Genomic DNA, 27,380 nt, shown 5'->3' with positions numbered 1-27,380 from the left:
TTTTTCCAGTTCACACACTGCTTCTTTTTCCAGAGCAGTATATACAATTTATTTAAAATGCTGGTTGAAAAAAGTATTCAATAGCTGTAAAGAGAGAGAGAGAGAAAGAGACATAATAATAATGTGGGGGTCAGACTCAGGTTCTAGAACTTTGAGATATAGGCCCCCTGTGTATAGATTTTTAAAAATAATGTTTTTCTTGGTTGAGGTTTTGGGAATAGTTTTTTTGTTTGCTGGTTTTGAGGAAATAATCTGGGTTTTTTTGTCTCCTGGTGTCATCTTTGATGCAGCTGTGTTTATCACTGTACTATAAACATGAACAATGCATAAGGCTAAAGTTGTTCACAGTTCATGTAAGAGCATGAAGTAAGTTTGGTGCGAAAAAGAGGGATATTTTGTGTGTTTTAGTTATGACAACATTTGTATGTCATTGTCGTGAAATAAGGCTGTGGTCAAAATAATGAACTATAAGAAACAGACATTTTCCCCTTTCATTTGGGCAATTTTATCGAATATTTTAAAAAACAAAAAAACACCATTTGTATCCATTTAGATGAAAAATGTTGATCAAAGGCACAAAAACAAAAATAAATTTGTAGTTTCCAAGGGCTCTCAAGCTTTGGTGGCCATTTTCTTGCTAATTTTACCTCTGGCACCGAGCAACCTCCATCTCATTCCATAGCCAATAATCTCAACTATTATTCAAGATAGGTTATTTTTTTTCCCATCTAAAGCAAGGCAAATGAACAAGCGTTTAGGTGATATATATAACTGTATGCCCAAAAGTTGACAAGCGCCCGATTCCATCATTTCACGACACATTTGTTGTGTAAAAATATTTTTCCATCTTTGAAAAAAACCCACACTCATCAACACATTTTGGCTGGATAACATTCAACCAACGGAAGCACCAAATTTTCTGAGTGAGATGACTTTTTCACTTGCTATAGTTGTGAAGCAGTGCCATTTGGTTGGCAAGTTAATAAAGTTTTGTGAATAATATTTTGATTTCGTTTACTTAAGAGTACTTTTTAGTTATTTCAAAACTTTACAAAATACAATTTTGTATAAAAAACACAAAAATGTTTTAAGTGATATGTTGTATTTTAAAAATGTATTTGTCCTTGTAATGTAATTTTCAAGACAGTTTGATAAATGAGCTTATCTGTCATGGACTTGTAGTTGGTTTTGGGGGATCAAGACACTGACAGCCACATTTTTCCAAGGAATAGATTGGGAAAACAAACATACTGAAAGAAATTTTCAGGATCAGGTCACATCCCAGACCTCCCACTACTCAGGTCTGGAGGGCTTTCAGTTCTTTGTTCTAGGCCATTCTGCAACATTTTCTTCCTGCAGAAATATGTATGTTTTCCAGAAAGAACTCCTCCTTAGATTTTTCTAATTTATAATCAAGTTTACTTCATAGAAAAACTTTCCGTATCACATTGTCTCAGCTGAGGAGCTGTGGTTAAGACATACTACCACAGCCTGTCTTGTTCTCCAAAACAAGTTAGTAATAAGCTGTATGGGTGGTTGGCGGGTGCTCTGGTGTGATTTGCTCCTTCTTCCTATTAAGCATCTATCGTCCTAGTCTCTCCTTTTTTGTGCATGTTACTCTCTTATAACACATCTATTCTTGGGCACTTATATGACCTTATTGTGTTGCAAGTGCCGTAAAACTCTTACTAAAACTAAACTAAGTAATAAGCTGTGTAACATTTTACTTTTGAGGCACCACATCAGTAAAAGAAAATGAATGAAGACATAGTTGTGACTAAAGCACAACATGAGCCTAATCACAGGTTCAGCCATAGCCTTGATCAGAAATAAGGGCACTTGGTTTCATTGCACAAAGAAAAAGAGAACAACACTCAAGAAACAAATAATTATTTCTTTATACACTTTACTGATAGCAAAAGTGTGCAGTGACAACTTTCTGGTAAAAAAAGATTCAAATGTAATTATAGACAAAAAATCAAATTGCAAACATATATATATATATATATATACACACACATCAGAGCATATTATTCATAAACATCCTCTTTTCATGCACATGCTTACATTTTTAACAATGATCTACATATTTTCTCTCTTGAGTAAAAAAAGGTGAAATAAGTCCTATGTGCATCTACTTCAAAATGGTCCACAACTGACAATAAGTCCAAGTCACATTATTCAGGCTTCAGCCACTCATTCAAACCACATTCCCTTGCACATCAGCCCAGTACACTGAAGTTAACATATCACAGAAACTCTAGCCGGAGTTGGAAAAAGATCATAGTGTAGGCCTACTTGGTAACCCCTAGCAGAAACACCTACGAGAAATGTGCCATGACCTCTTGGATAAAATGAGCACAAAATTATAATAGTAAATAAAAACCTTTTGTTATAATAAATCTCTTTTCGTCATCACCCAAGCCGTTGAATACAACAACCAATAGTTTTCTTCTCTCCTTTTTCGGAATCTTAGATAAAAATATTTTCTGCACACAAACAAGAAACTTTTTTCTCCAAAATGTATTATTGTATACATAGGACAATGACAGTGAAATTAATTTTTTTCAACAATATTTGACCAAATAACCCCCATTTCCCGACTTATTGAAGGCATATCTTCAGCCGTGCTTTTTGTCTGCATTATTAACCCTATCCGTACGAACTGGGGTCATTTTGTACCCCCAGGGTTGTATTCTTCACATTTTAGAATACTTCAAGTAGATATCATTGAAACTTTCAGAATTTCTCAAAAAATCATTTTGACAGACTACTATGCAAAGCGTATGGATCGGATTAACGGGTAAATTTCGTCTTTGGAAAGTGGTGGCACAGAGTTCATCATGTCATATGGATACGATAGTAAAACACGACGTACGGATAGGGTTAAAGAAAATCTTTGCGACAAACAGTGATGCACAGTGTGCATTTGTTCAGGAATTGTAGCTAAAGAATAGAAGAAAAACATTATTTGAAAGAGGCAAAATAAGAGACAATGGGTAAAAGAAAGAAAAACGAAACTGTGTGTTCAGATCTTCCTCCAGATTGGGGTTAATTTATACTAGAGCGTGTCAGATTAAGTAACAAAAACTTGCCTACCATTACCCCATTTAAGATTTTGAATGCCTCTTCCACTAGATGAGAAAAAGAAGTATGAAAAGAATCTGGCTGACCCACGGCACCAAAAAAAAAAAAAAAGAAGGCCAAACCCTGGCATCACACATATCACAGCTTGGAGAAAATAGGAGTCTCCTTTGCCATCATTCCCATGACTGCCTTGGCTGTGTCTTCAGATTGGAGCATTGCTGAATTCCAGGTGACCTGTTGAGAAGACGGAGAAGGCACGAGCGATTAGGATTAGGACAATGTGGCTCAAATGTCCCACATAAATTTCATCTTCATAACTACTACTAAGTCATTTTCATCCTCACACTTTTTTCAACTAAAATTTTTAATTGTTTAAAATTTGTGTCTTTGGAATCTATTCATACATAATGAGGCCAGTTTGGTAGAGAATCTTAAAACAAAAATAAGTGAACTTCAATAACCCATCGACACCAAACATTACACCTCTAAATCTCTGAAATTACTTGCTTTGGTTTACAAGAAGTACAGGTAAATACAAAAAAGAACCCAAAACCCAACTGACAAATATGAAGAGCTCAAAGGAAAAACAAACAAGGGATGTCCCTTTTAGCATTTTGAGAAAAAACACATGAAACTCTTGACAGTCCAAGTATTTCCATAGTAAAGTTTATTCTCCAAGCCTGCTATTGGGCGACCCATCAGGTTTTAGCCCTGGACACTTAGATGGGCTAGAAGAAGTGCATAAACATTTCCCAACCCATGTTACAACTCAAATTAGCCAAAAACTGACATCTCTTGTTTTCCCTTGGGCTCTTCATGTTACATTTATAGACTGTTGTACCCCATCATAGCAAAGAGTATTATCTTTCCTAATGTAACACATCACAGATCTCCCCCCTCCCCTCAAACAGCTGTAAATTGTGTTCACCTCAATGCCCTTACTCAGGCCTTGTCTATATATGTGCATGATATAAAGAAAGCAAAGAGGGGAAAGACAGGTACAACTATGCCAGGACTCAATTCAGGTGCTGTGCTTTCATCGGGGGAAAAGTTTTCAAAAGGTTTACATGTAGAATTTTGAGGAGAGGAAAACAGATGACAGAACATGGCAAAAGTAAAAGAAAGAGAGGACAAAGGGGGAAAATTTTAAAACACGATTGTTTTGTTGCCGACATTATGTTTCAACCCACCGTTATTTTATGACTGAGAGGTAAATACTGTATTTCCCAGACCACGAGAGCCCCTACTTTTGTTTCTATTAAAGCTGAACGTTAGAATTATTTCGCTCCAAATTTTTTAAACTCGCTCACTGCCGTTGCTGCACCTCGTGTCGGTCCATAGGCGACGACCGCTCACTGCCGCTACCGCACCCCTGTCGGTTGCGTATTTTCCTCTTTATTTCTACTAATTGCCGACACATATGCGGCCGCGGCATAGCCCAATTACTAGAGTAACATCCCTTTGACCACCCAGAGCAATTTCACTTTATTAGAATGATTTCCCTTGAAGTACTGCTTATTTTAGTAACGGGAGTTTCCTTTGTCCTATTTTTGAGTTTTGTTTTGAATGTCAGGCGGCCGAAAACGGCAAAACGCTCCTGCCGATATGAATTGAAAACGGCTAGTAATTTTAGAGATTCTGAATCCACATGATTCAATGAATTCTGATTCAGATGAAGCAGTGCAAAACAATGGTAGGGATGGTAGTTTGAGATGAGAGAAAGAGGTGGATCACCTGTCGGCAGTGGGCTAGTACTAGAGTCTAGTACGACAACTAATGATTCAAGATTCTAGCCAAAGACATCATAAACTTATTAATTTAGTTTTCTTTGTTTTGTCATATATTTTTGTGTGTATTTTAAGACAGAAACAGCAACACTCTCACAAAAACAGCAAAAATATTGTACTGGCTTGTTTTGGCCCCAAAAAAGTTTTAGTCCCCAAAATTCGTCATTTTTTGAAAAGCTATAAAACATGAACAAAATAACATAGAGTCAAAAATTCTTTCTGTTCTGTAAAGCTCAACATCTCTTACTGAAACTGGCCAATTTTCATAAATCTAACATAAATAGGTACAGAGTAACTGGATTTTGAAAAAGGTAAAAAATAGCTGGCAGGCAGCGGCTTGGTCTGAGCAAAGGCGCCGGCAGCGAGTGAGTTAAAACGAAACCTTCAATGCAAGGGGGTAATTAAAAAAACATCAAAACAAAACCCACCATGTAATCAAGCCCTTCCTGGACTGTGTGATCCCGTGAATAGACCAGGTTGACCTTTGACCCTTGGACTGCCACTGGACTCTTTGAAGCAATAGTTTTGGCCAGTTCTATTGATGCTGCCATCATTGCATCTTTGTCGGGGAAGATACGACTGAAGGTACAACATACGAAAACAATTAAACCAGGCCACTAACATATTCATAAAAATATCTCAAAATTTAAGAAACAACGGCTCACTTGCTCAATAACCAGGTAATAATCTACTGAACATATCTTAATTCCATGAGTGAGAGAAACACCAAAAAATTGCAATCTAACTTTTTTCATAAATGAGAGGTTCAAAATCTTTTCAAATTTTGTGGCAAGCAAAGATGGGGAGTCTTCACTTGATAAGCTAAAGATCGTGTAGCTAAAAATAATAAAACACAAGAAGGGACAAAGAAAGTTGCAAAGAAAGAGGAACGCTGAGTTCTTCTATGAAAAGATGCCTCAATAGTTATATGGTTAGAGAATTAGTTTAGTTTTAGCAAGTGTTTTACAGCACTCGCAACACAATAAGGTCATATAAGTGCCGAAGATTAGAGGTATTATAAGAGAGTAACAAACACAAAAAAGAAGTAGGAGAGATGAGGATGATAGATGTTTGATAGGAAAGAAGAAGCAAACCACACCAGAGCACCCTCCAACCACCCACGGTTAGAGAAGGCGGGCCAAAACAACCCAACAACTAAGTACTAACAGTGTGATAGTTTTCAACTGGTAGGCACAGATGTGTCCTTTTGACATCCTAACCATAGCTAAAACCATGATTTTTAAAGAATGTCTGTGCCCCCTAAATGTAGGGATGATCATGTAAAAAGGAAGACTTTACCATCTGCACTACACACAAACACTAAACACATGCACTTTCAAACAATATTTTTGTAGCCTACTAAAAATTACCTTTCCATATCCACTGACCTGATAAATCCCATATGCTTTGCTTCTTCTGGTGTAAATTTCCTGGCTGTGTACACAAGTTCCCTGCACAGACTGTCATTGCCAATGATCTTGGGGAATCTCTGAAGGGTGCCCAGATCTGCTGCCAGGCCAATATCAATCTCCTGTTTTTCACATGACACAAAGTCAAAAATGATGCTCAGTGAGTCAGAGCATGTAGATAAAAATGTGGTGGTGAGATGGAGTTGGTAATTATATTTCTATTATGCACTATAGAAAAGTAAATTTGGGGATTTCCATGTTAAAAAAAGTTAAGAATTTCCGAGAACTGAAATAATAACTATATCATATCAAATTGGAAAAGAAAATTGGCCCTCTCATTTTTAACTTCCCAAAATTTATTAGAAATATTAAATATATTACCTGTTCATACATCGTTTTCCTCCCTACCCAAAAATCAAACGAAATCCTACTGCAATAAGGAATAACTTAAACAACTTCTACCATATAGGGCCTACAACATGACATATGGTAGCAACGTTACTTTCTCACAAGTATCGTTTGACCCTTTAGCTAGTCTGTAGTGTTCAGGTATGTGGACCCAATTCTCAGAGTATTCTTGAGTTTTATTAATGACTGTGTAGTTATAAATTGGCATATGTGATTGAATTGAATACAACACATGCTTTCAGTCGCATAAGAACAACAGATGTTTAATATAAATGAAGTTCATAAATGATATTTGCAGGGAGAGAACACCAACAACACTTCCGATCAAACTAAAAAGAAAAATAATTATACTCAAATCAGTATAAATTACCTTTATCTGAAACCAGGCATCACTTGTACAGTAGCGAATGTCTGTTGCCGATGCCATGTCAATGCCTCCACCTATGCAAGCGTTATGGATTGCTGCAATCACCGGCTTGTTACACTGTATATAATAAAAGGCAACATGATGCATGAACCAACTGACGGGGGTGGAGCCTTACAAGCACTGGGCAGGTACCAAAAAAACCTCCTGAGAACCTAACTTCTGGGTAGGATAAACTCTCCTTCATGATTAATACACAAGAAAACTAGTCTTTAAATTCAAAGCACAATCCCTTGTCCACACACTTGTAAGTCGACTGCTGAGTGTAAGACTCCGTATTATGTCACTTTTCAAAATGGCCCATGGCAGAGTCTTACATTAAGTAAGCATTCATAAAGTATTCACATGTAATTTGAACAGAACATATAAGAACACTTTATTTGTTTGTGAAGCTTCATGTTTCATGCAATAAGTTTTGAGAGATATCTGTCTAGCTGGCTGTTTTCATCTTAACAATGAAGTAAATATTTTTTTAGAACAAAAAGTCACTAAAAATGTTGAGTTGCACCAAGCTAAAGCATATACTATATATATTAACACAGAGATGCGAAATCTACCGTTATCTTCCCAAACAACCAATAGAGAATTTTCACTTCAATTATATTGACTGTGATCAATATAATACTATGTTCTTTGTGCTTTCTTTAAAGCAGCAAAGGCACATCACTGGCAGTAGAAGAATAAATTTAAGGTAAGCTGGTAAAATCAAATCTACTTATCAATAAAGAGGACAAGAACTCATAGCCAGCAAATAGAGTATCAGTTTTTTTAGACATACAATTATTAATGTGACATGGCAGCAGATAGGCACACATTCAAGTATGCACTAATCAGTATATTGCTCTTTTTATGACAGTGAGCTTTTATAAGGCCAAGATAACCAAACAAAACCAAATTATTCTTAATGAACAGTATGTTACGGATCTAACCCAAGATGCATTTAATTCAGGATTACAAAGAATCACTATTAATAAAATATGATTTTGATTTTAGAACAAAGATTAGAGTGAATATTTTGTGATTTGTGAGCACTGACGTGATCTCAAAAAGACAGAAAAGCAGAAAAAAATGTGTTAACTGATTGGGAATCACTTGACTCTATAAATCAAAAGAAAAACATGAGAGACTTCTCATAGGATCTTAGCACTGGAAATGTTGAGTCCTCAGACTTGAGCACATCAAACAGCTCTTGGAGTTCTCAAACTTTTTTCCATAGAGGGGAAGTCTATTCCTTTAAACAAGCCACAAGATAACAGAAATGTGAGCATTCAATAGCCGAGATTGAGATGACTTTACACAAACCGTCTCCAGGACTGTGTAAGAGGTCTGCATGTGGAGCAAACTTTGGTTCAATGCAACTGCCTTTCTGCTAACTTCCTTATCAGACAAAGCAGTCCTTAATGCTTCATTATCTTTATAATCCATACCTGTAGGTGGAAAGAAAGTCCAGCACTATAATTGTAATATGCAAAAAATTGTTCTGTCCTAAAAAATTTTCTGGGGTAGTAGCAAAATTCCATGAAGGACTCACTGATGGACTGTTAAAAGTTAAGTTCAAAGCAATTCCTTTACATTATTAATCCTTTTCCTAAAAAAAAAATTAAAAAAAAAAAAAAAGAAAAAAAAAAAGGCAACAACTATATATATATGTATTGTTTTTCAGAAGTTCCCTAATTTCCCTCTCCCAGAAAATTAAAATTTTAGCTTTTCAAGAGCCTTGACCCACAATTTTAAAAAAAAAGCTCATCAATGAATCCTGCATGTTTTGGGATAAAAATTTAAAAAAAGACTAGTGGCAGGCCATCTATAATATCAGGTATATATATAGGTATCTTTTGTGCACAGCTTAAACGATATTATAATAACATGAAAGACAATAAAGTACTATTACAAAAATAGCTTTTTCAGCGACAAACACCACCCCCCCTTCCCCCCAGAATTTGCGCGAGGAAAAGGTGAGTTCTCAAATTTACCAACACAAAAGAATTTACACGAAGCTTTGCAAATCGAAACACAATTTTTCCTTTTTGTTGTTGCTGTTTTGTTGTTACTCCAGTAGCCTTTGAGCACTTGCCCTTCGTCCCAATGCCACTATTTGCTGTATTAAAAGATGGCCAGCAACTATTTTGAAATTCTGAACTGATGCAGACAGTACATCTATAAAACACACCCTTTCCATAACATTGAAAGCTTCTTGCAGCTTTGGAAGAAAGCGTTGAATTATAATGGCCTTTCTGCTAGGATCACCAGCTTCCGCAAGATCTTTCTGATTTTCGTTGTCATAAAGATCAAGACCTGCAAAGTATTCAATGTTATGGAAGGTAAGTAATTAAGTAAAGAATACAAGGAGGGCAAAAAGTGTCCACGGATGGAGAAAATCAACTCCTTTGGTCCATATTGCCGTTATACACCTAGAAACCTGACACATGTTCATAAGAGCTGCAGGAGCTCCTCCACTGGGGTTTTGAAATACAAATCCCTGAAAGGACGGGTCTAAAGCATTTTCAGAACTTGCTTATTTCCCTTGCTCTTGGTAATATTAGGCACACCCAGTGTTTTCAAACTTTGATGAGACTTTGCATCTGCAAAGAAAACTAATACTTCAGTGAACTGGAAATTCTTTAGTCATAACATAACTGTTATAGCACCATCCGCATTGACAGGGTGTTTTCAAACATTTTGGTTGAAAATTTTGAAATACAGTTGAACCTGCCTTAATGGAAACCTGTATAAAACGGAAACCTGTCTTAACGGAATCTCCCCACTCCCCCCTTGATATAATCGTCTTTAATTACCTGTATAAAATGGAAACCTGTCCAACGTGGAAACAGAAAGAAAAATCCGCTTCTTTTCGAGGGTTTCACCTGTCCAAGACAGAAAATGCTTTGCCCACTCAGCCCTGATTTAAAACAAAACTCGCAAGTTAATTCCGCCGGCTCTAAACTTAACGCCATGGCCATGCCGCTGGGCGAGGAAGGGGAGTAAGCGTGCAATTTGGGGGTACGGTAGATGTTACCCCATCATTTAGCCCTGAGTGATGCAGATGGTCAGGGTGATGTGGGTGTGAAATTTCATGAGTGCAAGTGAAAGTGCTTGAGTTTCGAGCCACTACGGAAACTTTTCTGGGTAACCAGAAGAGAGAGGGGTGAAATTAGATTGATCAATGCCTGCCGCCCTGATCGTACAGCCAGCCGAGAAAAGAATTCCTCGAATCTTTGTTACATGGCAGTGAGGGGTGGCATTGGTTGACTGTGCTTGTTACACCGGTGGGTGGGTTTAAGGGTGGAAACAAAGGAAATGTTCAAAGGTTTCTGTTTATAATAGGTCAAACAGTGGTCTCATGAAATGCAAGCACTGGCGGTAATTGGATAAGTAAACCTGACGGACGTCATCATCAGACAGGATAGCCATTGAGAGGTGTGAAGTTTGGACCACTGCTTGGCGACCACACAAGCGATCCTTGATCCCACAGACTGGGCCTTTGAAACCCCACTCCATCTCCCACTAAATTCCCCTGTCTAAAATGGAATTTTTTGTGTGGTTCCCTTGCGATTCTGTCTTACACAGGTTCAACTGTAAGTCAACTAGTTCTTCCATGAAACATTACTCATTTTGAAAATAACACCCAATGCCAGCAACTGAAGACAAGAGCTCATTGTTTAGCTAAAAGATTCAAATGACTGGTGAGAATAAAAAGGAGCAAAATAATTCTTTCCAATGAAAAAATATTTGGATACTTTCTTGTCATCAAACTACAAACAGTTTATATGTCAATCTCAACCTTTTGATCAAACTACAAACAGTTTATATGTCAATCTCAACCTTTTGTTTGATTTTATAGCTTTTTGCAGCATGTCTGAGGGTCTTGAGAACAATGAAACAGCTACCACTATTTATACATATATGACATATCTCTTTTCTAAAGGACAAAGTGTAGATAATTATAATAACAATAATAATTATTTATATAGCACTCGACCCTGATTAATGTATACAGGCAGGCTCAAAGCACCATACATTACAATAATAACATATAAATAATACATTGTGTTTTGACCAAAAATTTCTCTCTATATCTCTTTACTTTAAAAACAGAAACGGCAAAACTCACAGAATAGATCATAAGTAAAGATTCTATAAAAATATCATGATGAATCTTCCAAAGATACTCACATATTTGACATTTCAAGTCAATAAACAAGGTTCACAACAGCCACCTGTAGTGACTAATTTTATACTGAAAATTGTATGCTTGAAGGGACTCATCTTTGATAAAAACAGTGGATATCATATGAATATATGTACAGGGGGCGCCGCATTCAATGAGGTAACATTTAACGAGAAGTCGGCTTCAACAAGGCAATCCTTAATCCCCGATTTTTCCCCTATATCTCTTCGTAAAAGTATGTCGGCTCCAACGAGGTTGCAAATAGACCGAAGTCGCTTTCAACGAGGTCGCGATAACCAAATAAAAGCAATTAGCAGCCCCAAAAGCGAAGAATTGTTCTCTTTTCTCTCCATCTCTCTGGATGGGTAGCCTCTAGATCTAGGTCAAGATCGAGACCCTCATTTTTTTCAATCTTCTTTTCTTCCCCTGATCAGAAAATCCAAGCTCCCGCCTTTACTTTATGTAGATCTAAGCCTAAACATGAGAGGGTATATATCCACACGAGAAGTGTTCCGGAAACAAAAATATTTTAAAATGCAGAAATGACGTTCAGAACACAGCGGGGGCTCTCGTGGCCTAGAGGTTAAGGTGTTGGCCTCTCATTCAAAGGTCCCAGGTTCAAATCCCGCGTAGCGAACGAAAAATTTTCTTCTCTAAATTTGTCTCCTTTCACATCATTTCCTGCTCTCTAGCAATGTTCTGTCGTCTGCTTTCGCCTCCTCTTTCTGCCCCCACCCCTCACCTCCTTTGCCCTTTCCTCTGGGCTCCTGATTCTTTCTGCAGCCTTTCTACTGCTACTCCTTCGCTTCTTCTTACTGCTGTCTTTCAGCCACACCCCTGATCTTCTGGTACGAAAGATCTACACCTAGCCTTCTCGGACAAGGGCGAAAAATCTCGGAGGGCCCGTGTGCAAGCTGCGCACGTTAAAGATCCCTTGGTGGTCTAAAATCGATAAGAGTAGGCTTCGGCCGCCACCTGGGCAAAATTCAAAATTTCCTACCAACTGAAAATATTAGGTGTGTCCCGCACGCTCATATGACCTTATGCAGTTGCGAGCGCTGTAAAACACTTTACAAAAACAAACAAAAACAGAACACAGCTCAAACCCGCACACTGATGCTGTTTGAGATTTCCATCATCAGGGGGAGCAACTGTTTTAATTAGTGGTATAGGTACATCCTATAATATAATAACTTGTCTCCTTTCTTTACTTTAGCCTTAGTCACGTTCAATGAGAGGTCGGATCCACTGTATTTCTGCCACCAAAATATTTTCTCTTTGCGTACAAAGGCTTATAGTAATACTAACAAAACACATAGCTTTTGTAATGCACAGCTCAGAAAAATGTCTCATAAATAGAAGGGATCTATAAAAATGTACCTTGCAATTGATCTTTACAGGTTATTGCACGCTAAAAACGTTCAAATAAAAGGAACGTTGAGAACCAAAGAAATTTATCACTCAAGGACAGCGTAAACTGAAAACATAAAAAACATAATGAAAAGGTAAAAAACCTGCAGTGAACATCCTCCCCGCACCAGAAAGAATGACTACTCGACATTCCGGGTCCACTGCTAGTTTTCTGAAGCAGTCAATCATATCACTGAAACAAGATAGATGAAAAGGTGATAAATACACAAAAGAAGATATATATCGACGGTGTTTTTCTCTAACCGTGTAACTGGTTTTGGGGACATTTTTCAGGAGAGAGTAAAAACGTATCGGTTATAGCACAAAATATTGTCGAGCACTTACACAGTCAGAGAGACGTGCGATTAGAGCCTGACAGAATCAGCGACAGGAACCAGCTAGGCGTTAAAGGAGCAGCCAGTTACATGCTTAGGTTTCAAACGCAGTGTGTGTGTGTGTGCTTGTGTTTGTGTGAGAGTGTGTTTGTGTTTGTGCGTGTGTGCTTTTGTATATGTGTGTGTGTGCTTGTGTTTTTATGAGTGCGTGCGCGCGCATGTGTATGTGTGAGTGTGTATGAGTGTGTGTGTATGTGTGAGTGTGAGTGTGTGTATGTGTGTTTGTAGAATGTTTTCGTTGTGTATATTTCGTATTGTTTTGAATACACTCACACATACACGTACGCACACATACACACACACACAAACACACACACATACACACACACACATAAACACAAACAAACAGAACAAACAAAAAAACACAAAAACAAACAATGTGTTTCTGAAACAGTCAAACCAAGTTTTATTGTAGGCCCTACTTCAAAAAGTAGCAATGATAAACATTATCATTAATCAAATTTTCATTTTAACAACAATGGAGAGGAGTGCCTAAGGATCACGACAAAATTGTAAAGTATAGTCATGCATATTTTAAAGAAAAAATAATATATGACGAATAAAATAAATTGAAATTTACAAAATGAGAAAAAACCAAACAAACCGCCGTTTGTATTCATGAACGTTGAAACTGCTTACATTAAAATGGCTGACACTTGTATACATTCACATGTTAACTGGCATTTGAATGCATTCAAATAATTTACATCACTCAGTTTATAAATGATAAGCTGAACAGTGATATCTGGTATGGTTACGTTGCAATCAGTTAACTTAGGTATCAGCTTACAATCATCATCATCAAGTATTTAAGTGCCAGATCTGCGACAGTCATCGGCGATCATGGTTTTCCATTCATTCCTTTGCGCAGACATTACCCTGATCTTTCCCTGTCACCCTTCTGTTTAGGTTATCCAAGTAGGTTGCTCTAGGCCTACTCCTGCCTCGGTTGCCTTCAAAAGGATTCAATTATATTTCTGGATATTACAGTGCTCAGCCACATTTTGTTTGGTTTAAGAGATACTGACATTTTGAATTTGAATGTCCTAGGGTGAGAAAGTTAATCAATGTGGCAGAGCATCATAAGAGGCATGGAAATCCATTCTAATGTATGGCTTCAGTTCTGGCAAATGCTTATATTTTGATGTAACAATTGGAAGCTTGTCAGGATTAAGTGGGACAGGACCTCTAATGAAAAAAAGTTGACTCTCCATGTTTTGTAGAAGCAGTTCCCAGTCATCCACAAAACTCAGTTTAAAAGTAATCTCACCAGTTGATTCATAATGCAGAGCCTTGATGTCAACAATTGGATCACCAGGCCTGATCGATCTGAAGGCACGACATGTACTGAAATGTTTATCAAAAATGTGTGCTCCAAGTATTTAACCTTATGCGGCTTTGGGTTTTTCCTTGCAGATTCCATTATTCTGACATAATCAGCCAGGTCAAAAATCGCTTGTTTTCCGATTGCCCTTTGGATTGTGCTGTGAACACTATCGACTCGCACCTGTGTATGTCCTTTTGTAAGGATTTTCTGTTCAATTATTTTGCCGTGCTGTTGAGAAACATGAGTCAGTGCTTTACTCAAGATAACATTTCAATTTTGATAGTTGCAACCACCAGTCCATAGAATACATTTGTTGAAAGTTTTATCTCGTGTCAGATAGTGGTGCACACACGACGCTGATTCTCTTGATGTTGAGGACCAAATCTTGTGTAGTACATTTGGAGACGTCTTTCCCGTGTGTCGTTGCTGACACAAAATGTTGTTTCTAAGCCCAATTCCTTTTCCACACTTTGTCAAACATTTACTTTCGGTCCTCATCTGTCATTGTGTTGCAATAGGTTAAGGAAGTTTTGCAGCCGCGGCGATCAACGAGAATTCTGGCTGGTTTCTCCTCCATGACAAAATGTAACCTTTGACGTGCACTTTCTTTCCAGATATTCCTGACCTTTTTCTTCCTTTCTTATTGACTTCTTTTGTACATGTGTTTCCACTGGCTTTTTGCTTCCCGTTTGTTCCGTGCTCTTGGTGTATGGTCTCCATTTCTACGGTTACATCAATGTCTTCCCTTCTCATGCCCTCTACTCCAATACCTTCATTTGGTGAGGGCGTCAAGTGGCACCTTTCGTCTCAACAAACCGTTACATTCTATTCGTGTAACTGACTATGTCTGGCTGAAAAAGGCCTATAAAGTACATTAATATATGAATTCCCGAACAGATCATGATTTGTATGCATATGAAATAACGTATCTTTATGAAATCAACAAAAATCTTACCTTTTATGCACAAATTGTGGCATAAAAAGACGAAATATGGTGCTCCGATGTGAACTTCAGCATGTTTCCAGTTACATGGATAGTGAGAGAGGGAGGCTGTACATTTGTCGAGGCGCTTTTAGAAAACATGATCGTTTGTGCTGTTTATTGTGTATGATGACCTCCCATATGAATAGAAAATATGCGAAAATGGCTTCTGACCCGTTAAAACAACAAATCCGCGTTGACTCAATTTTTCCAGTTACACGGTTAGAGAAAAACACGGTTGATATGGAAAAAATCAGTATGTATAAAAATCAGCACATGGTGATATCAGCATACAGTGATGTCTGTGAGGCTGAGTTGTATCTTCTTAACAAATACCAAATCTGTAGAGTGAGACTGTGATAGACTAGAACAATAAAATTATTAACAATAAAAAATGTTTCCACACAATAAATAAACAAAGAACAATACATTTTATGATTGAGAGTGCCTTCTAGAGTAGTTAGTGACACATAATTGAAGGCTCCATATATGTATGGTACAGTAGTCTCCACTTAAGATCCAGACTGCATTCCATCAAACTGTGAACTCGTGGACACTTACGTTCTCCCGACCAACGCTTTCGTCTTTCAGTTTTGCGCTCTTACTTCCTAGACAGACTGGTGCCCATACTCGTGGACTGTCCGATCACCTCTGCGTAATGGGGTCTTCTGTTGGCAGTGAACCTGCCTTTCATTTTTTAAAAATTTGATCGGTGTGGTCACAACACAATGATTTATGATGCATCATGACATGGGCAGGGAACTCTGTTAGAGATTGAAAGCAATACATTTTTTGACAAGCCCCACCCCCCTGTCCCCAAGCAAATAAAAAGGAAAAACTGACTTCTGAAAAGAACTTTGAGTGTCCAGGAGTCACGTCAGTTCATTTTAAAGTAAGGGAAGATCATTGTACGGATTATGGGCCTGACCATGAGTTGCTGTGGATTCTTCCCCCTGGCCATTTGGTTAAGATCCCGGTCCGCCAAAGATCCTGTATTTTCTTTGCTCCCAAGCACCGGGACCTTAGGCGGAGACTACTGTATTTTGGGAACAAAGGAAGTCAAAGTCAGTTTTAGAAAATCATCGCTAATAAACTTACTTCCAAAATGCAGTATTCATGGCATTCAATTTTTTTGGACGATTTAGCTCTACATGTTTCACATATTCTTCTGGGGAAGTTACTTTCAAGGTCTCAAACTCGTATGTTGCTTGAGAACTCATGGTTCTGGCAACCAAGGACTTCTTGGAAGGTACACCCTTGACTTCGCCTGGAATAAAACAAAAATATACTTTGCATGAGAAAGGCTTTTCCCTCCTATTCCAGATACATAATTCTTCTTTTCTCGAAGTGCAAGATCTGAAACAGACATCTGCAATCAAGGTTTACCACTCATTTCTCTACTCAATGATTCCTACTTCATTGATCAGCTGACTATGCAGGGAAGTGGGTATGCAAAAAAATGTTTTTAAAACATTGCAGTGCTGCAGTCCAAGAGTCCTAGTCCTCCTAGTCTTAGAGAAGGAATCTACTGTTGACTGTTTAAATTGGAACATTCTTTAAAATAATTAGATTGTCACATTCTGCGTCGTCAGTGCCAGTGGTTAGTGTGCGAGAGTCACAGTCAGAGCAGAGGCTAAAGACAAGACAACGTCCGGTACTACACAAGGCCTGACTGCCCTGGTCTGGCCTGGCACCATTTTTCTTTGACTATGAGACTTTTATCTATGATGAGTATGACTGATGATGATGTGATACACCCCAGCCAGTGTATGAGTATGATGACTATGACATGTCACTATTATAATTCATTAGTTTGTAGGTGTCTACTACTAGATCTAGATTTACGACTTAGAAGTTAGTACAAGAGAGTAAGACACTGAAGCCCACTGTACTGTTACAAGCGGATTATAGCTAGAAAACAACAACTTGGCCCATATTTATAGAAACAGCCATCTTGTTTGACGCCATTGAGGGATTCCCACTTTGTCAGTAATGGTGGCAACATGACTGCACGACAGCAGCCTGCAGGATTATTTTCTTTGCAACTTCCAGAACTGTTCGGTTCAGTTGTCTGTGATTGTGCATCACCCTTCTTCCGCCCAGATTGGTTCTGATGCTGTGCACTACGTAAACTGAGAAGAAGAAGAAGAGTAAGAGTAGGCCTATGTACGAAAGCAAGTTCAAACAAAGTTCAATCAACGACGCAGTGCAAATGCTCGACCGTTTCTGTTAAAGTTTTGTAAGAACAAGAAATTAAGCACTAACAACAAGAGTTTTCAAAAGGACGCTGAGCTGCAAATGGAGTAGATCTAGATCTAATTCGAGACTGCAAGGTGTGCAAATAGATACTGTGAGGTACAAAATCAGTATACTACTAGGGGGAACCACTAAATAGGAAAGATTCAAAGAGGGAAGCTTTGAAACTGCCAGTGCAAATCGCGCGTTGTGCAAAATCATCACTATTTTTAGAATCATGATCAGATGACGCGGCGGCCATCCCCCTTACGAGGTCAAACAAGATGGCTGTTACTATAAATATCAGCCAATGGTGTTTAGTTGTCGTTCTCTAGCTCTCCGCTTGTTGTACTGTAAGTTACCTAGCCGCCTAAGTGTAAGAAGAATCTATATATCTATATATATTAGGCGCTCTTTGGAAATAGCCTTCCTGTTCCATTGGCAGCCATTTGGAAACTGATAGAGATCTATATATAGAGGCCTACTGATTATAATTTGCCATGTAGGCTAAACGTGAAGATTCTTGTGTGGGCTTTTTAAATTATTATTTTTGCCAGGGGTCTCGCCCCCTTCTGAACCCCCCCCCCTCCCCCCCACACACACACACTAACAGGGGGGCAAGCCCCCCCTGAAACCCCCCACTGACTGAGTCACTGTTATGGCTAGTGCGCATTAGTCTAGTAGGCAAAACAGAATGCCATTAAACGTAGAATGACGTAAACTATTTTTAGGTAAGGCGCCCATCTTGTTTGACGTCAGATCAGGATACCCCTCCGATCATGTGACTACATCTAAGTATAGCCAACCGCATGGCACCAAAGATGGAAGTGTCTATGTATATCAAGCTTAATTTACCACTCGCTGTCGAAAGTTTTGATGGCCGAATTAGACAGCGCGTCTGCGTTTGCAGTCATGCAATGATTTTATGAGCAGTTCGATCCCGGTCCCCGACAGCTTTTTTTTTCTCTTCTCCTCCCGGCTGACCAACAGTTTGTCCAATAAATTATAATTTGTGGCTTTGTAGTTTAAAAAAAAAAAGTATTATAAATATTAGTGATGAAGAATGCAGGAGGGGAGAGGGGGGTAGAGCTAGATCTAATCCTCCAGCGTCTTTACGGCAATTTTCGCGCGGTTTATTGTCTTTGCGTTTACCGTGTTTCAATTTCAAGCATCAGCGTTCTTAATCTTACTGTTCTGAGCTTCAACGATCTAGATCTAGTCTAGATCTAAGCAATCTTCCATCATGTCCAAGTACTAGATTAAGATCTAGATCTAGGAAATCCGAAATGTTGCCGAAAACCCGTCATTCCATGCGGTACCTCCACGGCCTTCTTAAAATAGTCTGTGGGTATCCCAGGAAGTGATTATATCACATTATTAAAATTAGCTGCCAATCAGAAAGATGCGTCTTCTATGTTTAACGGCATGTGGCTAAACACAGTGGGTCTACTAAAGTTCAATCCGGCCAAAATAAATTTTCGCAGTGGCTATTTTTACGGCTGGCCATAAAGATAGCCTCCAGTGAGTCCCAGGCTATTTTTACGGCGATCCTCGAAAAGCAACCCTACTCCGCCTCTCATGTACGCGACATGCCTCAATGTATTAGATCAAGGCCTTTAGGGGCCCTTCAAAATATAAACTTACACCTCAGAGGGGAAAGGGTGTCTTTGGCTTCTGTAAGAAAAGTGTAAGATTGGGTGGGGAGGTTAACCAAATATGACACTTCTGTGAGATGAACGATTTTTGCTCCTGACTGGGAAGAAAAGGTAAAAGAAAAAGTGGATAAATGCCAGTAACAAGACCCAGATCTACATGATCACAGCAGATCCCCGTTGTTGTTTGTTTTTTTGTTGTTTTTTTTTAGAGGGGGGGTGGGGGGGGGGGGGGGGGTTACAAATAATTTTGAAATTATGATGAAAATTCTGTAGGTGGATACCAAATTTCTTAAAGCTTCTTTGTAACTTTGCAACTGTTTTGTTGATCTTTTAATGTCTTTTATAAATGTAAGGCACGTACCTATTGCATTGACAAGAGTCTCAATGTCTTCCACATATATGCGTTCTTTCTAGTTCATATGGTTCGATTAAATTGTATTAACTGAAATATTTTTTTTACAAGCTGGTAAAAAAAGGCGACGTATAGATCTAGTACAGGTATCTTTAAAATAATAATGGAAGTTGAAGATCGGAAATAAAAGTACTAATATTAAATTGGTGTGGGTGGGGGTTGGAGGCAAAAGTGAGAAAAGTGGTATTTGGGTTTTGTGTTTAAAAAGAAAGTCCCCAAAAGTGAAAGATTATATTTGAACAGCCCCATAGGTTTTCCATTTCCTCCTCTTCACCATCATTCTATTCTCTTCTTCTTCTTCCTTCTCCCTTCCTCCACCACCACCTCTTCCTTCTTCTCCCCACCATCATCATTCACCCTCTCTTTATCATCACCACCACCATCACCTCCTCGTCATTATTTTACCATCATCATTGCCACTGCCAGCATCATCATCATTCACTGACATCACTACATGTACCACACCCACAAGAAGGGCGGCCATTTCGGAGTTAACACTTTTTGCCTTGGGAATGCCTTTAAAATGTTCCTCCTTCCTTTGCACTGAGTAGATTTTTGATAGAGGTGTAAAAAATTTTGTTGTTGTTCACAATGATTAATTTATTAATTATTGTGATACAATTTCAGGGTACAGGAACATATATATATATATTTTTTTTTACATTCAAATATCAAAATTTTGCTCAGTACCTTTGACCATAGCATCTTTATCTAGATCTAGATCTACCATTCCACCAACTTTCATGCAATTTTGTTAGAGAGTAAGAAGTCTTCGGTTTTTTAAAATTATTGTTTGTTTTGCATGTTGGTGCTGTTTCCATCCCATGGCAACTTTCATATTTTCAAATTTATTAAAATTTACTGTCTTCATTATTTCTTATGCCCGTATAATTTTTTTTCCTAAATATGAATCGGGAAAAAGAATCACCCTCAGGGTGAGCTGTTCCCCGTAAAAATGGACAGTAATAATATGAGCACATCAGAAAACAAAACACAAAAACTTAAAAAATTTAAAATGCGATCTATTTTATTATTTGAAAGAATCCCACAACAACAAGGTCCAAGTAAAGAACATAAAAACATTGAATTGTTTAAGTCCAGAATAAAGACTATAAAAATTATGATAATACTATAATAGAGGACATTTAATAGTGCCCTACTCTCGGTTTTAACCAGCTCAAAGTATGCTACAACATTAGTTTAGTCATTTAGTAAAAGGTAGTATAAAATAATTTACAAATAAGGTAGTAGCCTACTAGGCCTACAAGCCAAGACGGAATTTATATGACTGAAAAACGTGTTCCACGTCATCAGTTTGTGACCGCCGTAAAAATAGCCCTGGACGGAGTGGAGGCTATCTTTACGGCTCGCCGTAAAAGAAAGTGGCTATTCTCACCCGCCCGGAAGTTCTCGCAAGATCAACTCCTCCCCTCTTCTCTCTCTCTCCGTCTCTTTCTGAATACTGTCTATCGGTGTGGACGATCAAATTGACCAAAACAAAGTTTAAAAATTATGTTAAAACACAAAAGTAAATAAATTTGGTTGTCTACAAAGATGCTACGGCTATTTAACTTTTCGAATCGAGCCGAACTACGCGGGTCGCCATTTTGTTTTGCCCGGAAATTCTCGCGCTACTCCTCTCTCTCTTTCTCTCTCCACTGCCCACAGACAAAATTGTACGCTTTTAGTTTTAGTAGGCTACAATAATTGTAATGGAACGTTTGTTCACGGCACAGAACTCTACAATTTTTCTGTTATCACAGTGTAGAATTCTGTGGTTTAGGGTGAACGCAAAATTTGGTGAACGCGCACCGGGTGAGAATAGCCACAAGACTCGCCTGCACTATTCTCACTCCGGGTGAGAATAGAGGTGGCCCCGTAAAAATAGCCACTGTGTAAATTTTTAACACAAAAAAGGCAGAAAAATATTACTGTAATGTGGTAGGGTTCTCTTAGTCTACATGGCCACTTTTGTCCTTAGCAATCACTTCTGTTTTTTATCATTCTTCTGCAAACAAACGGGAAGCTCCCTCTGCTGAATTAATAAATCACAGTTTTAATCACTTCACTAAAAATAAAAGTAAAAGCAAGAAAAACAGAAGAGGCCAGAGGATATAATTTACCGGCAACGAAGGTTCCAAGTGACTTTGATAGTTGGTGGGTTTGGTTCAAGGTCCGACTGAACATTCTGTCGGTTGCTACTGCCTGCAATGTAAAGGATGAATGAAGGGGTGAAAAAGGATGGACTTTGATATTTTTATTTATAAACACTACATCACAAATGAAATAGAAAGTAGAATAATTAGTTATCCAGAGTAGCTTCCCCTGTCTTATAACCGGTGTTTTCATAAGTTTGTGCCCCATTTTGAAAGCTCATGTCTTTTTGCTCGTTTTAGATGTCAGATGTATACAGACACTAGGCCTATGTTTTGTATTTTTAAAAATCACTTGTGTGCAATGCTGGGCACGACTGGCTGTTGCCAAAGCTTTAACTTTTTTAACAAAGTGGGTCAGATTTTGAAGAGGCTAAACGTTGTGTGTAAAATGTCTAAGATAATTATTGCGGCTAAAAACGGATTTCCCTTTCGGAATCAGCGTCCGTAATATATATATATATTTGATATACTATATGATATTTATGTATGGGGGCTCTCGTGGCCTAGAGGTTTACGGTGGTGGCCTCTCATTCAAAGGTCCTGGGTTCGAATCCAGGTAGCGACCGAAAAATGTTCTTCTCAAAATTGTCTCCTTTCACCTCCTTTCCTGCTCCCTAGCAATGTTCTGTCGTCTACTTTCGTCTCCACCCTCTCATAATCACCTCCTTTGTCCCCTCCTCGCTGGGCTCCTGACTCTTTCTTCATCTTTCTACTGCTCCTCCTTGGCTCCTGATGTTCTGATAGGAAAGATGTACACCTAGCCTTCTCGGACAAGGGTGAACAATCTCGGAGGGCCCGTGTGCAAGTTGCGCACGTTAAAGATCCCTTGGTGGTCTAAAATCGATAAGAGTAGGCCTCGGCCGCCACCCGGGCAAAATTCAAAATTTGTTACCGACTGAAAAGTTTTAATGTTTCCCGCAAGCTCATAACTCATGGGTATGCAGTTGCGAGCGCCGTAAAACGCTTACCAAATTTGTTTTAAAAATGTATGTAGGTATGTGTTTGTGTGTGTGTTTGTGTGTGTGTGTGTGTGTGTGTGTGTGTGTGTGTGTGTGTGTGTGTGTTTGTTAGTTACATGATATATACATGTATGTCTACTTCTTGAATGTTGCAATTTTGAAAAGTGAACAGTAAGTGTTTAAATCTGTACCCTAAAAGCACACTGAATGTGAGTAAGACATGTCGTGAACGTTATGTCATAAGATTGACAAATACTGATGAAATCAATTTTTAAAAATTTTAAGGAAAGTTTCAGTTTTCTGGTCAGTGTTGATTTCTCAAGATACACAATAAAAGCTTGTGAAACGCCGTTTGAGGCTGTTGTCCCCTTTTCCGTGCTGAGGTTTTAGGAAGGGCTCATAATTATTCTACTATCAGCAAATAAAGTAAAAAGTAAAGTTGTTCCCGCATCTGATCTAGTCATTGGAGAGAGCCTTGTTAGTGAGACAACTTCCTGGGCCTTCGGCATATTGTGGTAGGGTGGCCAGTTCTTTTCCACGCCGCCTATTTACTTCTCCAACTCGAAGTCAGGTGCCCATTACTGCTGGCTGTGCAGGAGGGGGCGAAAAAAATCCGTGTCTTTTAAAATGATTATATATATATATTTTTTTTATAGTAGAGGGTTCTACGGCGCTCGCAACTGCATAAGGTCATATATGAGCGCCAAGGGGTGGGTGTCAACAGAGAAGTCTTTACAGGGAATCAGACTTAGACTTCTCACCTCTCTAGCTTCAACAGCACAAGGTCTGCTTCGACTATCAAGGCACCCCAAAATAGCAGCAGGTCACAAGGGAGTGACAAACATACAAAAGAAGTAGAGGAAAATGACAATAGTAAGGACCAGGAAAGAAAAAGCAGCAGTTCCCTGTTGTAGATCAGGCACATACAGTTATGAACGTGATATGAGTCAGCCCATTTACAATTCTACTATGCTTGAACGAGATATGTCCCCCCCTTTGGGAATGGCCTAAAGACACTTCAGTCAGTGGCACCGCCCCGGGGGGAATCCGTGTCTTAACCAAGGCTCGAACCCGGACTTTCCGCAAATATGAGCCCCCTAAATCTGCCCCAGCGAGGCCTCACGAATCTCTCATCGCCCGATGCGTTGCCATAATGTATTGGCCCCAGACGCGTGGACGTACCGTCATAATCCATTCTTCTGTCGTTATTGTTACATGTAGTCCCTCCAATGAATGAACTGATCATGTTGCGTAGTATTCCTTCCCACGGTAAACCCACGTTGATGTCAGTTGGTAACAAATTTTCAGCTGGTGGTGAGGGAAGTGTGTGAACTGTCATAATATAATTCTTTAGCTCCGCCCACAAAAGTTGATGTCAGTAAGTGTAGTACATTTCCAGCTGCTGGTGAGGGAAGCGTGTGAACTGATAATCCTTCAGCTTCTCCCACAACTCTAACCATTCACGAAAAGTGCAATCAGCAGTCGCTCTTTTTACCCAGTCAGTGATTAATGGTCGTCAACATGATGAACTTCCTGAAGCAGCCTGTCTTCCCTGAACACATTTCCTTTGTTTTACCCCTCACCACACAGTTTTCCTCATCTGGTACCTTATAAGTCTAGCATCTGCGTTTGTTGCCATTTTTTGTCTAAAAGTTGCCAAAAAATGTTGCCATTAATTTTCAAGCTTTCAACTCTCTGTGACGACGTAGAAATATATTATGTTGATAGAGGTAACAATTAATAGCACCATAATTTCTTGTGCTCTGTTTTAAGCATCCAGAATATCATTTGTCGCCACCCAGAGTGTAAAAACGTGAAAAATAAAGGTTTCAAAACAGAATGAAATCAAAATTAAAATAGCACGGAAAAATAACCACAAAAATTAACAAATTAGGGCGCGTGTCCATCTATCCGAAGATTGGCTGTTTTAACCCTAAACGTATGTATTTCAAGAAAAAGTAGGCCTACAGGATATTACAAGTAAATTGTGGAATTACACATAATTGGGGCGTGCCAGTGTCAGTATTCGGTTTTGGTGGAGACAGGCTCTACTCTAACATAACACATTTATATTTCTAAAAGGGTAGGAACAGCATCAAATTAAATGACATCACGCTGTAGAAACACAAAAAAAGAAAAACAAATCCTCAGAACATTTTTAGAAAAATTAGCTAACCAACAAATTAAAACACAACAAAGAAGGAAAAATACAAGACAGCAATATATATATAAATACATAAAGTATGTAATGTGATGTACTTATATTCTCCGCATGAAAATAGATACACATGGATGTCTTAAAACGTATCAAAATACGTGTCTAATATGTTATGAAGTAGCTTTGTTGTTTTGTCTTTTTTGAAAAATGCAAAAATTGCGGCAGCGATTCGCGGACCAAAAAATGCCAAAAATCGCGGCCGCGACAAACGCAGATGCTAGATAAGTTCTGTAGAATTGAACTTACAACTTACAGCTGCCACAAAACCTCCATTTCTGCATTACCAAAAAATTTAAACATTAAAAAAAAAAAAAAAAAAAAAAAAAATCAAATAAAAGGCATAATTACAGCAGTCCTGAAACTGCGACGGCCTCGACCTGTTGGGCCCTTCTGTCCCCGTCGTTTTAGGCAAGAAAAAATGTGAAATTATGCGATTCTGTTAATTCTAATTTTAACAAAGAATGATAAAGGAAAATAATCAGAAATTAAGCAAAAAATGATCAAACTTTGCTAAATTATGTGGGGTGCATAAAACCACGGGGACAGGCCCTTAGATTTAGAAGAGAATGGTTTGTTTTCTTCATTTTGATCAGTTTTGTCTAGGATGGTCACGTTTCTCTTAGTCTGAGACAATGGGTGGCAATCGTAAACTTAAAGTTTCAACCGTATTCATTTGACAGTTCTCAGGTCTGCTTGAAAAGCTGTTAGAATAAAATCTACCAATTGCATATATGATAAAAGTTTTAAGCAGCTAATCATCAGTCGTAGTTTGCTAAAACAAAAGTCACTGAAAATAGGTATCAAGCAAAATAATACTGACTAAAGTATAAAGTGAGTTATGGGTTTACCGCTCCTATCAACAATTATTATGTTATTTAAGAGGCAGGTCCTCCGAATCGTCCGTCCGTCTCTGAAAGGATGGAGCCAAATGGGTTGAAAGCCTTGAAAACTCCACACAACAACTCAAGGTCAAGAACGCCCAGTCTGGGATTTGAACCAAGGCCATTCCTTTCCGTAGCCTAGCATAATACCAGCTGAGCTAATGAGGTGCCCACTGACTGACCAAATGAAATTTCTTTTCTCGTACATTTACTGGTCAGCAGAGACCTTTGGCAGAGATCAACAATCAACACACTGGGTATTTCAAACATCTTTGGGAAGCGATGGTCAAAAGAAAAACGATGTTGCACAATCTGTCCATTTCATTCCAGGGTGGAGTGTGTACTTCAAGTACCGGGTGCATGTATTTGTGTGAAGATGCCTAAATATAAGTGTGTGCATGCGTGTGTGTGTGTGTGTGTGTGTGTGTGTGTGCATGCATGTGTGTGTGTGTGCATGCATGGGTGTGTGTTTGTAAATGTGGGTAAGAAGGGTTGAGAGAACAAAAATGGTGAAGAAAAGGTTCTGCAAGCAGGTTCGTGAAGCCTATTTTTAGCAGTTCAGGGTTAAGTGAAGTTTTTACTCCGTCCAGCCTCAGCCATTGAGTTTGACTCAGACTGGTTTGGCAGTTTTTTTATTTTAAAAAAGGTATTTTCACTCCTCTGGCAATATAATTAAGATCATTTAGGAGATGGGCTTCCGACCCTGTCTGTCAGGGCCAACCCAGGCTGAGATAGATCAGATACAACATCCCAGCAGAAAGACCAAGATACTTGATAAAATACACCGCACTCAGGAATCAAACTTGGGTCTCCTATGTATGACAGCGAAGTGCCTAACTGCTTCACCATAGGTGCTGGTGTTTTGCAGAGTGAACTATGTGAATTCAGAAGAAGGGACCATGCATTTAGTTGAGGAAAATACAAGGTATAGAATATGTCATATGTGTCAAAAGAGGGAATTTGTACAGATTAAATAAGATTCAGTAGTAAGAGTTTTACAGTACTTGCAACACAATAAGGTCAAAAGTGCTGAATATTTGAGGTGGGATTTTTTGTTTGTTTTATTTTGGTAAGAGTTTTACGGCACTTGCAACACAATAAGGTCATATAAGTGCCGCAGATTAGACGTGTTACAAGGGGGTAACAAACAAAAAACAGAAGGAGGGGAGATAAAGACGATAGATGTTTGATAGGAAAGAAGGAGCAAACCACACCAGAGCACCCTCCAACCATCGACATTTGAGGTTTTACCAAGAGAGTAACAAGCACAAATAGCAGGAGGAGAGACAGGACGATAGATGTTTGATAGGAAAGAAGTGGCAAACCACACCAGAGCACCCATCAACTACCCACAGCATACTTTCCTTCAGGCAGAAAGTACGTTATCATTTTAAAGTGACAAAAGATAGGGCCTGTGCCTGCAGTAAAAATCAAACTCAAAGAGAAGATTACCAACAAACAAACACT

General features: G+C 38.6%; 1 protein-coding gene across 2 annotated transcripts; it reads right to left on the bottom strand.

Moving 5' to 3' along the window:
- Positions 1-1,889: 1,889 nt before the first annotated feature.
- On the bottom strand, positions 1,890-21,998 carry LOC101854337 (delta(3,5)-Delta(2,4)-dienoyl-CoA isomerase, mitochondrial). 2 transcript variants are annotated; one of them, XM_005100886.3, is made up of 8 exons: positions 21,823-21,998; positions 16,496-16,664; positions 12,798-12,886; positions 9,286-9,410; positions 7,062-7,175; positions 6,263-6,405; positions 5,303-5,453; positions 1,890-3,321 (listed from the first exon to the last, which is right to left on the bottom strand). In XM_005100886.3, exons 1-8 carry the CDS (start codon positions 21,884-21,886, stop codon positions 3,226-3,228), a joined length of 951 nt encoding a protein of 316 aa, XP_005100943.1. In that variant the 5' UTR covers positions 21,887-21,998; the 3' UTR covers positions 1,890-3,225. The 2 variants fall into 2 exon arrangements, with proteins under 2 accessions (XP_005100943.1, XP_005100944.1); XM_005100887.3 differs by lacking the exon at positions 9,286-9,410 and adding an exon at positions 8,418-8,542.
- Between the last annotated feature and the right edge of the window lie 5,382 nt (positions 21,999-27,380).

Source organism: Aplysia californica, unplaced genomic scaffold (assembly GCF_000002075.1).
Source record: "Aplysia californica isolate F4 #8 unplaced genomic scaffold, AplCal3.0 scaffold00264, whole genome shotgun sequence".
Lineage (NCBI taxonomy): Eukaryota > Metazoa > Mollusca > Gastropoda > Aplysiida > Aplysiidae > Aplysia > Aplysia californica.
This window is presented reverse-complemented; position numbering and strand designations above follow the sequence as displayed.